The 12026-nt window shown below is 55.2% G+C and overlaps 1 protein-coding gene across 1 annotated transcript in view; it reads left to right on the forward strand.

Annotated features, from left to right (window-relative positions):
* The window catches only part of CDH23 (cadherin related 23), a 398173-nt gene that overhangs the window by 383634 nt on the left and 2513 nt on the right, over positions 1–12026 (forward strand). The window contains exons 49-65 of the mRNA XM_068547762.1: positions 338–562; positions 1128–1297; positions 1521–1658; positions 2647–2766; positions 4282–4459; positions 4624–4835; positions 6829–7020; positions 7213–7326; positions 8058–8187; positions 8289–8540; positions 8620–8781; positions 10102–10358; positions 10707–10804; positions 11224–11344; positions 11427–11506; positions 11652–11692; positions 11849–11909. Of these exons, the coding sequence (XP_068403863.1) occupies positions 338–562; positions 1128–1297; positions 1521–1658; positions 2647–2766; positions 4282–4459; positions 4624–4835; positions 6829–7020; positions 7213–7326; positions 8058–8187; positions 8289–8540; positions 8620–8781; positions 10102–10358; positions 10707–10804; positions 11224–11344; positions 11427–11506; positions 11652–11692; positions 11849–11909 (2551 nt within the window). The remainder of the gene's footprint in view (positions 1–337; positions 563–1127; positions 1298–1520; positions 1659–2646; positions 2767–4281; positions 4460–4623; positions 4836–6828; positions 7021–7212; positions 7327–8057; positions 8188–8288; positions 8541–8619; positions 8782–10101; positions 10359–10706; positions 10805–11223; positions 11345–11426; positions 11507–11651; positions 11693–11848; positions 11910–12026) is intronic.

Genomic DNA, 12026 nt, shown 5'->3' on the forward strand with positions numbered 1-12026 from the left:
AGGCTGAATCATGGAAAGGGTCTTAAAGATCATCTTAGTCCTGTCTCATGGGACAGGTTAGGAAACTGAGGCACAGTGAAGGCCAGGGGTTCCACCAAGGTTACCCAGCCAGTTGGCAGAACCCGAGCCCCTTTCCCAATGGAAGAGTGAGTGACCACACCAGAGGCGAGGGTCACATGCCATGCCACCACCTGAGGCTTGGGGCAAGCTTTAGGGAGTCCCAGGAGGACTGTGAGATGGCTGCCATCCTCTCTGGGTTTGGCTGAGACTTAGGAAGGCCTGGCCCAGACACACTGGGGCCCATTCATGCCACTCTCACCCCCTGCCTCCACCCCAGCCAAGCTGACGGTCAACATCCTGGACGTCAATGACAACACGCCCCAATTCAAGCCCTTCGGGATCACCTACTACACGGAGAGGATCCTGGAGGGGGCCACCCCAGGCACCACGCTCATCGCTGTGGCAGCCGTGGACCCCGACAAGGGCCTCAATGGGCTGATCACCTACACCCTGCTGGACCTGATACCCCCGGGCTATGTCCAGCTGGAAGACTCCTCAGCGGGTAGGTGGGAAATCAGCCAGAGGAGGGTTGGGGAACATGTGTCTGTGCCTGCTTAGCCTCCAAGAGGGACCATGGCTTGCTTCTCACCCTCCAGTTGGAGCCTCTCAGTGGGCTAGGCCAGATCCAGTATGGCTAACATTCTAGTCACTCCCAGATGCCCAAACCACAGGCAAGGACAGAGTGCCTAGCTCTAGGTAGGGATGGAAGCCCCTTTCGGTGTCTGCTGGAAACCTGGAATACTCCATCACCCTCTCTACCATCCAACCTCCACAGTTAGTATCACTTAGGAAGCCAGAAGGCCAAGAGGGAAGTGTCCCAGAGGAGGTCCTCAGCGTGTTAGTGTACATTCCTTTGACTTGTGAATAGCTTTCTCACCCCTCCAGTGAGGAGAACAGCTGGATGCCAGTTATTCTCGGCCCTCTGGCCTGGCAGTGCTGCCTGGCCACCCTCCTCCTTCAAGGGACCATACTCATCCCTCAGAGCCCCAGATCCCTCTCTTCATACTTTAGAGAGCTTCCACGAGTGAGGCGTGGCCAAAATGGCAGTGGGTGTCTCTGTGTCTTAGGGAAGGTCATTGCCAATCGGACAGTGGACTATGAGGAAGTGCACTGGCTCAACTTCACCGTGAGGGCCTCAGACAATGGGTCCCCGCCCCGGGCAGCTGAGATTCCTGTCTACCTGGAGATTGTGGACATCAATGACAACAACCCCATCTTTGACCAACTCTCCTACCAGGTGGGTGGCCAGGCCAACAAATTGGGTCTGGGACCTGCAGCCATTCCTTGGCACCTTTGGGCATCTTCCACTCCCACCCTGCCAGCCTTTAAGTCCCGTGGGAATGACCACCCATGAGTAGCTTGATGCTCTGGGTGGTCTGCATCCGTGAGTTTCTCGGGCAAGGGCAGAGACTCTAGGACTGACCATGGCCCATGCTTTCTCCCTGCCCGCTGGGCTCCAGGAAGCCATCTTTGAGGATGTTCCTGTGGGCACAGTCATCCTGACGGTCACTGCTACTGACGCTGACTCAGGCAACTTCGCCCTCATTGAGTACAGCCTTGTGGACGGCGAGGGCAAGTTTGCCATCAGCCCCGCCACAGTGAGTGGGCAACGGAGGGCCTGGGTTTGGGGAGTGGGAAGTGGGAAGGGCCCAGGGTCACAGGCTGAGAAGCCACCAAAAGTGTTACAGTCATCCCCCTGTTTCTGGGTCCTGCCACCTGGACATCTATAGCCTCAGAGGTCTTTCAGCCAAGTTGGCAAGCCCTGTTCTCAGAGTCCCAGACATCCTGTAGACTGCGGTCTTTCTGTCCCAGGAGACATGGGAGGAAGTGGCCAGTCTTTTGGAACTAGCCCCTTGTGGGACAAAAACTGAGATGTGTCTCCACCAGACCGGAAGACTTGATTCAAGTCCGTGCGACTGCTTTTTGAAACTGTCAAAAAAATAGGAAGCTCTGCAGAAAGTGGGCACAGTATTTGAGCACCTACTGTACACATGGCCCTATCCTCAGTGCTGGGAGAGGGAAGAAGTGCCCATGGACATAGCCCCCATGCTCCCATGGGTCTCAGACTTGTGGGAATGCAGAAGCTCAAGAGGAAAGATGGGTGATGATTTTAAATGTCGGCAAATTGGTTCAAAGTTGCTCTTGCAGTACAGCGAGAGAGCCCTGTGGCCTGGGGGTGGCTGGCCAGGCAGGGCCTTCCCCAGTTGTGGGGCTGGAGCTGGACTTTCCCTCCCACCGCCTGCCCACATCCCCCTGCACTCTGCCCTTTCAGCAGGGTTTCTCTCCTTTTGGTGTGAACACTAAAACACACTCCTGGCCTGGCACTAGGAACAGTGAATACTTATGGAGTACTACTTTGTACCTGGCCAGGTAGTGAGCTCCAGCCTGGGCCATTCATCCCATCTCCAGGTGAACTGGGGTAGTAAGGTCCAGAAGAGCCACTAGAATGAGAGCTCCATGGGGCAGGGGCTGTTGTCTCTTCAGTGCTGTATCTCCAGAGCCCAGAACAGTGACTGCACATAGCAGATGCTCTAATAAATATCTGTTGAATTGATGAAGGACCTGACTCCACCCTCCCCCTACTAGGGTGACATCTATGTTCTGTCCTCTCTGGACCGGGAGAAGAAGGCCCACTATATCCTGACTGCCTTGGCCAAAGATAACCCTGGGGATGTAGCCAGCAACCGTCGAGAAAATTCGGTGCAGGTGAGGGACCCTTGCGTGGAGCAGAGACGCTAAGGACTGCCACTGTGGAGGCGGTAGGCAAAGCCTTTAGAGAATGGCTGCTGCAGGGCAGGAGCAGAACCACCCTGGCCCCTCAAGAGATGTGGTGGCAGGAAGGAGAGGCAAGAGATTAGCTGGGGGTTCACGATGGCTGTGGCTTAGGGAGACGGGGACCCTGTAGGAGAAACTTCTTGTGTCAAACCCCTGCTAAGGCAGCTAAACATAACTGGGTGTAACCCAAATAAAGGCTGGGGCTCCACATGGCCCAGTGTCTCCATGACGTCCCATTGAAAGAAACACAGTCCAGCAACCAAACATAATTATAAAGCACTTATCTTTATGTCTCTTGAAGAACATTCATGAGGGATCAAATTCACAACCCCATTTCCATTCCAGGTCTACTGTCCACACAGTTGCTCTGGGGAGGCCAGCATCCCACCTTCAGGCTCTGTCCCCATTTCCATCCAGAGTCCCACACCTCAAGACTTTGCTTTCTCTTTCTTCCTCCCCCTTCTTTCTGCCCTTTCCAGTCCTGTCTTTCTTCAGTTCTTCCAATTCTCAGCAATAACCTAACCATCCAAAGAAAAGTCTCCTGAAGGGTGGGGAGGTGAGAAGCTGGGTGGGCAAAGAAGAATTCTCTTTGGCAGGTAGGCAACAGGGCTGGGAGCACTCACACATACCTGCATTCTGTCCTGTCACATAGGCATGTGCTGTGTTGGGAAAAGCACAGTGTTTGTAGTCAGAAGACTAAGGTTCCACTAGCTGAGTACACTGCATTTGTCATGTAACCTCTCTGAGCCTCGGTTGTCAAAGCTGCAGGGAGTGGAGGGCAGGGGCAGTGATGAGGCCGCCCTCCCAGCCTGGTGGTGAGTCCAGGAGACGGGAGGTGGGAAAGTGCTTTGTGCACCGAAAGGGGTTCTTAAAATCATGGCTGTGAGGGGCTCTGTTACGGATGCAGTCAGGCAGGGCCACAGCAGCCAGGGCAAAAGGGCCCCCTGGTGTATCCATAGGACCTGCCCTGGGCTCTGGCGTCAGCAGACAGAGCCAAGTCCCAGGCCAGACACAAATCCCAGTCAAGAGGGGCCTTTGGGAGTGGAGGAATCACAGTCGAGCATTAAGGTCCAGAAATTAGAGTCAGATATATGGGGCCACTGTGGGAAGAAACAGAGCACAGAGTAGGAGATAGGTGGGGAGGAGTCCCTGCTTCAGGACCCAGACACAGATTACCTGTTAACCAGGTAAACCAGTTGCTGAGCATTTACTCAGGCCAGGGACTGCGCATATACCATCACGGACAAGCCTCACAAGCCCCTGAGAGATAAAATCCTATTGTCCCCAACGTACACCTAAGGAAACTGAGGGTCAGGGGGTTAAATAAATAGTTTGGGGTCAGACTAAACAGTGGGCACTGTCCACCGCGGCTTAATCCTGTGTGACCGGGTCACCTGAAGCAGCCCCCAATATGCTCCTGACCTTTGAGCTCAACCTCCCCTCCAGGTGGTAATCCAGGTGCTGGACATTAATGACTGCCGGCCACAGTTCTCCAAGCCCCAGTTCAGCACGAGCGTGTATGAGAATGAGCCAGCGGGCACCTCCGTCATCACCATGATGGCCACCGACCAGGATGAGGGCTCCAATGGGGAGCTGGCCTACTCCCTCGAGGGCCCGGGCGTGGGTACGTAGCCTGCTCCCCACCGATGATGCCTTAGGGGGTGGGAGGGGCAGGCTGCCTTACTGCAGCCCCAGGCCAGGCGGAAGAGGGGGAGGAGGGGGAGGAGGAGGGATGGGAAGGATGGCTCAGCCGGAGCCATGCCCTGCTCTCCTGCCCCCACCTGCCAGAGGCCTTCCACGTGGACATGGACTCAGGCCTGGTGACCACAAAGCGGCCACTGCAGTCCTACGAGAGGTTCAACCTGACCGTGGTGGCCACGGATGGCGGACAGCCCCCACTCTGGGGCACCACCATGCTCCTGGTGGAGGTCATCGACGTCAACGACAACCGCCCCGTCTTCGTGCGCCCACCCAACGGCACCATCCTCCACATCAGAGAGGTACTGCTGTCCCCCGGGGCCTCCTGCTACCTACACCCCCTTCCAGTATTCAGCCCGCTTCTCCATCCTGCAGTCATCCTGCAGCCTGAGAGGGTAAAGGGGCCCCCACTGCAAAAGCAGGGAAACTGAGGCCAGAGTAGGGAACAGGCCAGCTCAGTGCCACACAGGGCAGTACTGAAGTCGTTAGTAAGAAGGGCTGGGCCAGCAGAAGCTCTTGGATTCACATCAGACCCTATCGCTTACCAGCCAAATGACCTTGAGCATGTGACTTCTCTGAGTCTGTTTTTTCATCTGCAAAGTGGGACTTATAATAGTAGATGCCCCATCTCTTGCTCCTAAATGTCTGCCAAGAAGGACAGTCTCCCCGCAAGTCACTTCCCCTATACTTGTCTCAAACACATAGCCCCTTCCGTCTGTCTGTTGTTCCTGCTGATACCAGTGTGGAGACAGCCTGGGACTTGAGGATGAGCATCAAAATAAGAAACAAGGGGAAGTGGCTGAGCTTCTGACTATCTCCAATTCTTCTTTCATGCCTTGCTCTCAATTGTCTTGTAAAGATGGGGAAGTACTCCTTTGACTCCTGCCCTTCCCCTCCTTCCTCTCAGCACCCAAGCCCAAAATGCTCCTTGGTAGAATACTTGGGGTGTCTCCCACTTGTTCTTTGCTCCCCAAACTTCAGCATGTCTCCACATCTCAGAATGTCAGTGTTAAGTCCTTGCTGTCACTCTATCTCCTCTTTGAGGTCCCACAAGAGAAATTTCTCCCAGGGCTGAGCTCTAGGAAACTCTATGCTTTTACCTTGTGATTTGCCCTTTCCTGTGTCTACTGCAATGATGCAGTGGCCCTCTTTGCTTTGCCCACTAGGGAGCTCATAGTGGTCAGTCCACCGTGAATGATGTTGCAGGGACTTAGCACACACGCCTTATCTCCCATCCCTCAGTTTCCATCTTCCTGCCAACCATTTTTTTCTTTACCCTGATTTTTTTTAACTTATTTACTCTTATTATTGTGTATACATTCTTGTAAGCTGCCTCAAATCTTTTTTTGTAGAGTGAGGCAGGGTATCAATTAATAACAATCTAGTTCTTTTGCATGCCAAAGCCCCCCTTTTACTTAGTTTTTTCCCTTCAAGGGGTCCCTATTTTGAAAGATTCATGTCTCCCAAACAACCAGCATTTGTTAAGTAATTATCTCTGTCATCCCACTTTCTGTCAATTAGATGTAACTGCCATTTGGAGTTTCTGATTGTCGTGACCAATGAGATAAACAGTGAAACCATGCTGAGCTGATAATTTTTGAACTAAAAGCAAAGAAACTTGTTTTTTTCTTGTGCCCTTGGCAGCCTTTTCATGGGTCAATGTCTGACGTAAATTGGGTTTTTTGATATCTCAGACTTAACTCAAAGAACTCGGGAGGCTGAGGCACAGAGAGGTGAAGTGACATGTCTAGGTCACGTGGTGATTTAGTAACAGATTAGCATGCACGTGTCCAGTCTCTAGCCACCATGTCATACCATGTCACCCTACCTGCATGCCCCCCATTTTCAGGTACCCCATTGGGTGGATGGTGTTGTTTGGGGATACCTAGAACTCCTGTGATTGGGGTAGCAGAGAGCAAGACAGACCTGGGAACAGAGGGTGGCTGTGGCCTCAGCTTTGGGATTCCCCTTCTGTCTTCTAAACCTCAGCATGCAGTGGGATCGGAGGGATGGGATAGCCCCTGGAAGGGTGTCACCCTGAGAGAGTCTGCAGCATGGTGGATCCCAGGCTGGACTTGCGGTGGGCAGTGGCCTTAGCTGGGGGTGGGGTGAAGGGATGTTCTAGCAGGTGCTCAGACTCCAGGAGCGTCCAGCCAAGCAGACAGGCGTTTCCTAAGGATGCTAGGTGGCGAGGACATTCTGATAGGGGAGGAGAAAGAACAAGAGCTCCATCGGGTCTGGGAGCTGGGATTCTCTCAAGATGCCCCAGGAGCCTCCCTCCCGTGCCCCCTGCAGGAGATCCCACTGCACTCCAACGTGTACGAGGTCTATGCCACAGACAAGGACCAGGGCCTCAATGGGGCCGTGCGCTACAGCTTCCTGAAGACAACAGGCAACCGGGACTGGGAGTACTTCACCATCGACCCAATCAGCGGGCTCATCCAGACCGAGCAGCGCCTGGACCGAGAGAAGCAGGCAGTGTACAGCGTAAGGGGGTGGGGCCTGGCACGAGGGGCGGGGCCCAGTGTGAGGGGCGGGGCCGAAGAAGAGACTTTGCTCTGGGCACAGGACCACCATGTCCCCACCTAGAATGTCTGTGAGGGTAGTGACCTGTCCTCTGGGGATGCCTGCCTGGGGCCCTTCGTCTCTTCCTCTGACTGCACTTCTCCGCCCCCCCAGCTCATCCTGGTGGCCAGCGACTTGGGCCAGCCGGTGCCTTATGAGACTATGCAGCCGCTGCAGGTGGCCCTGGAGGACATCGATGACAACGAACCCCTCTTCGTGAGGCCTCCGGTGAGCTCACCCATCCCCCGCACTGGTCACACCCACACAGGGACTCACCTGCCTGCAAGCACACGTGCACACACTTTCCTGTGCCGTAGACACACGTGGTTACCCATGGAAACTGCACAGCACTTCACAGAACAAATATTTATTGAGCAGCTACTATGTCAAGGCACTATCCAGCAGTCAAAAAAGCAGACAAAGATGCCTGACTCGTGGAGCTGACATTCCCATGTTTGTATACGCGCTCACACAAGAAGCCTGAAAATCAGTTCTGCTTTAGTGAGCTGGGGCTGAACCTCTTCATGTGGACTCAGACTCTCTAACTTGGTGGTTTTTTCTTCTTGTGTGCACCTAGGATGTAATGTTCCCTGGAGACTGTGTGCGTGCGTGTGTGTGTGTGTGAGAGAGAGACAGAGAGAGAGAGAGAGAGAGAGCGCCCTCAAGCTCATGCCCTCCTCATTCAAACATCCATATAAGTGCTGGGAGACTTCAGAGAATGTGCCAAGCCCAGCCCTGCCCTCATGGCAGATGTCACGGGTGACACTCCCTGAGGGCAGAGCTGCAGTGTCTCCGGCCCAGCCCTTGCTCCCTTGAGGTTACAGCAATTTCTCTCACCCCACAAGGCCTGGGCAAAAAACTCCCTCAGCACCCACAAAAACACTGCCTAGGGCCCTCTGGCAGGAGCCAGAAGCTCAGGCCTTCCCTTGGCCTCCCATGACCTCCCTCTCCCCCTGCAGAAAGGCAGCCCCCAGTACCAGTTGATGACAGTGCCCGAGCACTCACCACCTGGCACCCTCGTGGGCAACGTGACAGGCGCTGTGGACGCAGACGAGGGCCCCAACGCCATCGTGTACTACTTCATCGCAGGTGAGGCCTGATGGGGCTAGTGCCTACCTACCCTGGGGCTGGAGATGACCCAAATATGCCCCCGCCCTGCCCCTCACGCTGTGCCATGGTCCCCTCCTCAGCCGGCGACGAAGAGAAGAACTTCCAGCTGCAGCCCGACGGGCGTCTGCTGGTGCTGCGGGACCTGGACCGGGAGCGGGAAGGTGTCTTCTCCTTCATCGTCAAGGCCTCGAGCAATCGCAGCTGGACACCTCCCCGTGGGCGCTCCCCAGCCCTGGACCTGGTCACTGACCTCACCCTGCAGGAAGTGCGTGTCGTGCTGGAGGACATCAACGACCAGCCACCACGCTTCACCAAGGCTGAGTACACTGCAGGTGCAGGGACCAGAGCCTGGGCCTGGGGTGTCGGATGGCCTCTGCTCTGCCGCTTACACCCGCCTGCCCATTCCTGCAGGAGTGGCCACCGACGCTAAAGTGGGCTCAGAGTTGATCCAGGTGCTGGCCCTGGATGCAGATATTGGCAACAACAGCCTCGTCTTCTACAGCATCCTGGCCATCCACTACTTCCGGGCCCTTGCCAATGACTCTGAGGATGTGGGCCATGTCTTCACGATGGGTAGGGGCTCCAGCCACTTCATGGACTATCGTCTGGAGGAGATATGGTCTGTAGGGTTACCCCAGGGTATAGGTGGCCGGCCAGCCAACCAGCCGTGTCAGTCCTTCCATTCACCCACCCACCCATCCATCCATCCTTCAGCCAGCCAGCCATTATCTGTTAATCCTTTCATTCATCCACCTATCTTTTGATCTATTCTCTAATCCACCTATCCATCTCTACATCTACCCAACCACTTACTTCTCTTCTTTCTTCTTCCCGTCTCCTCATCCATCCATCCACCCACCCAGCCACTGAACAATCCATCAATCCACCCACCCATTCATCTATCTGTCCACCCATCCATCCATCCTCTCATTCATCCATCTGCCCACCCATCTACCCATTTGTCCATCCATCCATCCATCCATCCATCCTCCCATTCTCCTTTCCATATATCCACCTATCTTTCCATTTGTGCACCTCAGCCTCGCCTGCATCAGGCATTGTGCTAGGTAGGCACTGGGGAGCCAGAATTTTCCCCAAGTGTACAAAGCACACTTGTATGTAAAAGTATGCATGTTTGCCTGTGTGGATAGCTGAGCGTCTCTTTGTTAGGTTCTAGAACGTGTCCCAGTGGGTGTCACATTACCATACCTCCAGCTCCAGCCCCTTCCCTGCTCTTCTCTGCCCACAGCAATCAATCCAGCCTCCTTGCCTTGGCCTGGCTTTCAAGGCTCACCAGGTCTTCTTCCTAATCCCTCTTTCTGGTTTCACAGCCCCTTACTACCCTTAAGGGCACTGCGCCCACCCAGGCTGAACTGCTCACCATCCCTTCAGCCTTGCTCCACACCATCCTCCCCTGGCCTTCACCTCCTGGAATACCACCCTGACCTTCAACTCTGCCTTCAGATATGCTCCCGCTAACCACCCTTTGAAGTCTAGTTCATGTGTTGCCACCTCCAGTCACACAACCAGACACCATCCCTTTGTCCTCTGAGTTCCCACTGCTCTTATCTTAATAAGCATAGAGAGGCTTGCTAAAGGTCACAAAGCTAGAAAGTGGCAGATTTTGAACCCAGGTCTACTGTCTTTTAAGAGAAGACTACGCTGTACCACTGCTGGTCATCTCTCAGCTATGGTTGTGGAATTACGAAGCACATGTGTATGTGTAAGAGACAGAGAGATGATACTGAGGGAACTCAGAAGTGTTCTATAGCATCCCAGCATGGGACAGCAGAGTCCCAAACTTGTCCAAGTTGTGTTTTAATATGCAGCATGTTTAAATAAAAACTTAGAATTCTCCAGAAAAAGTTCACCACCCCTGGGCTTTCCCTACAGGGAGTGTGGATGGCATCCTGCGCACCTTCGATCTCTTCATGGCCTACAGCCCTGGCTACTTTGTAGTGGACGTCGTGGCCCGGGACCTGGCAGGTCACAATGACACAGCCGTCATTGGCATCTACATCCTGAGGGATGACCAGCGGGTCAAGATCGTCATTAATGAGATCCCCGACCGCGTGCGTGGCTTCGAGGAGGAGTTCATCCGCCTGCTCTCCAACATCACCGGTGCCATCGTCAACACTGATGACGTGCAGGTACCCCATGGAACCCACCCTGGGTCTAGGGGCAGTGGAGGGAGAAGGGGGACCAGGCCGCAGGGACAGGGCATTGCAGAGAGGTCAGGGGTATGAAAGGGATCAGTCATTTCCTAGATGCATGGCCTTGGGAAAGTCCTTCCGAGTCTCTGGGCCTCAGTTTCCTCATCTGTAAAATGGGAGCTAATAGTAATGCCTGGTTCAGTGACTGGCATCGAGCTTGGTCCCTGGTGAGCATTCAGTAGTGATGGGTTTACTGGCAGGGTAGGGCAGGAGAGGCTGCTAGAAGAGGCGCCCATCCCATCCCTTGCTCCTGCCGCACACCCCATGATGCCCCTTCTTGCCTAGTTCCACGTGGACAAGAAGGGTCGGGTGAACTTCGCACAGACAGAGCTGCTTATCCACGTGGTGAACCGCGAAACCAACCATATCCTGGACGTGGACCGGTGGGTGGGCGTCTGTGCTCAGCCTGTCTTTCGGTCTGCCTCCCTGCCCTGGAAGTCGGAGAGGGGACCCACTAAGGAGGCACGGATAACGCCATCAGGCCTGCTGTATGGGGGCTCTACCCCAGACGTGGGCAGGGCGGGTAGAGAGAACACAGTCTGGGTGTATGAGCAGAGCTCCACCCCCCTGAGCCTTACTCTCCCCATGTGTGAAATGGGAGCATTACAGCAATTGTGAGCATCAGACAGGAGCTTGTGTGAAGGGATGGTAAACCCTGTAAGATACAAAGCTATCCGAGCTGGGTGGGCCTTAATCTTGCAAGGCTTCGTCGGGGGTGAATGTGGGGGCAGGCTGGCCTGAGTGGGACGGGCTCTCGCGGAACGGCGGAGGATGGGAGCTGAGGCCCCTGCCCCTCGCCCAGGGTGATCCAGATGATCGATGAAAACAAGGAGCAGCTGAGGAATCTATTCCGGAACTACAATGTCCTAGACGTGCAGCCCGCCATCTCTGTCCGGCTGCCCGATGACATGTCCGCCCTGCAGGTACCCCTGGTGACACCACCCCCACCATCCCCTTGTTGCCCTGGGTGCTCTCAGCCACTCATCCCTGGTCCTGCTGCCCTAGATGGCGATCATCGTCCTGGCCATTCTCCTCTTCCTGGCTGCCATGCTCTTCATCCTCATGAACTGGTACTACAGGACCGTGTGAGTGACCCCTACGTGCCCTGCCTTTTGAGATAGGCTGACCAGCCCCGCTGCTGGGACAGTCACGGAGGCAGGCAGGGCCATCAGGCCCTGAGACGCCAGCCCAGCCGCAGCCTCCTTCACCGGCCCCTCTGCTTCTTTCCAGACACAAGAGGAAGCTCAAAGCCATCGTGGCTGGCTCGGCAGGTCAGAGGGCTCTGTGATGGGTGGGGAGGTGGGAGGGCACGAGGGGCCCCTGAGGGCCTAGGGTGACAGCCCAGGCCCCATAGGGCTGGCTCAGGCCCAGCTCCCCAGCCCCAGCAGGGTCTACCCTCCCCTCACGCCCCAACCCTTCTCCTGCAGGGAATCGCGGCTTCGTTGACATCATGGACATGCCCAACACCAACAAGTATTCTTTTGACGGGTGAGTGAGAAGAGGTGTCCCTGAACCCTGCCGGGTGCACTTTGGGGAGACCCACCCAGGACCCAGCTGCGGTGGAGAAGTCCCCGCTGCCTCTCAAGCACTGAGGGCATCATGGAC

Source organism: Eschrichtius robustus, chromosome 7 (assembly GCF_028021215.1).
Source record: "Eschrichtius robustus isolate mEscRob2 chromosome 7, mEscRob2.pri, whole genome shotgun sequence".
NCBI classification, from domain to species: Eukaryota; Metazoa; Chordata; class Mammalia; order Artiodactyla; family Eschrichtiidae; genus Eschrichtius; species Eschrichtius robustus.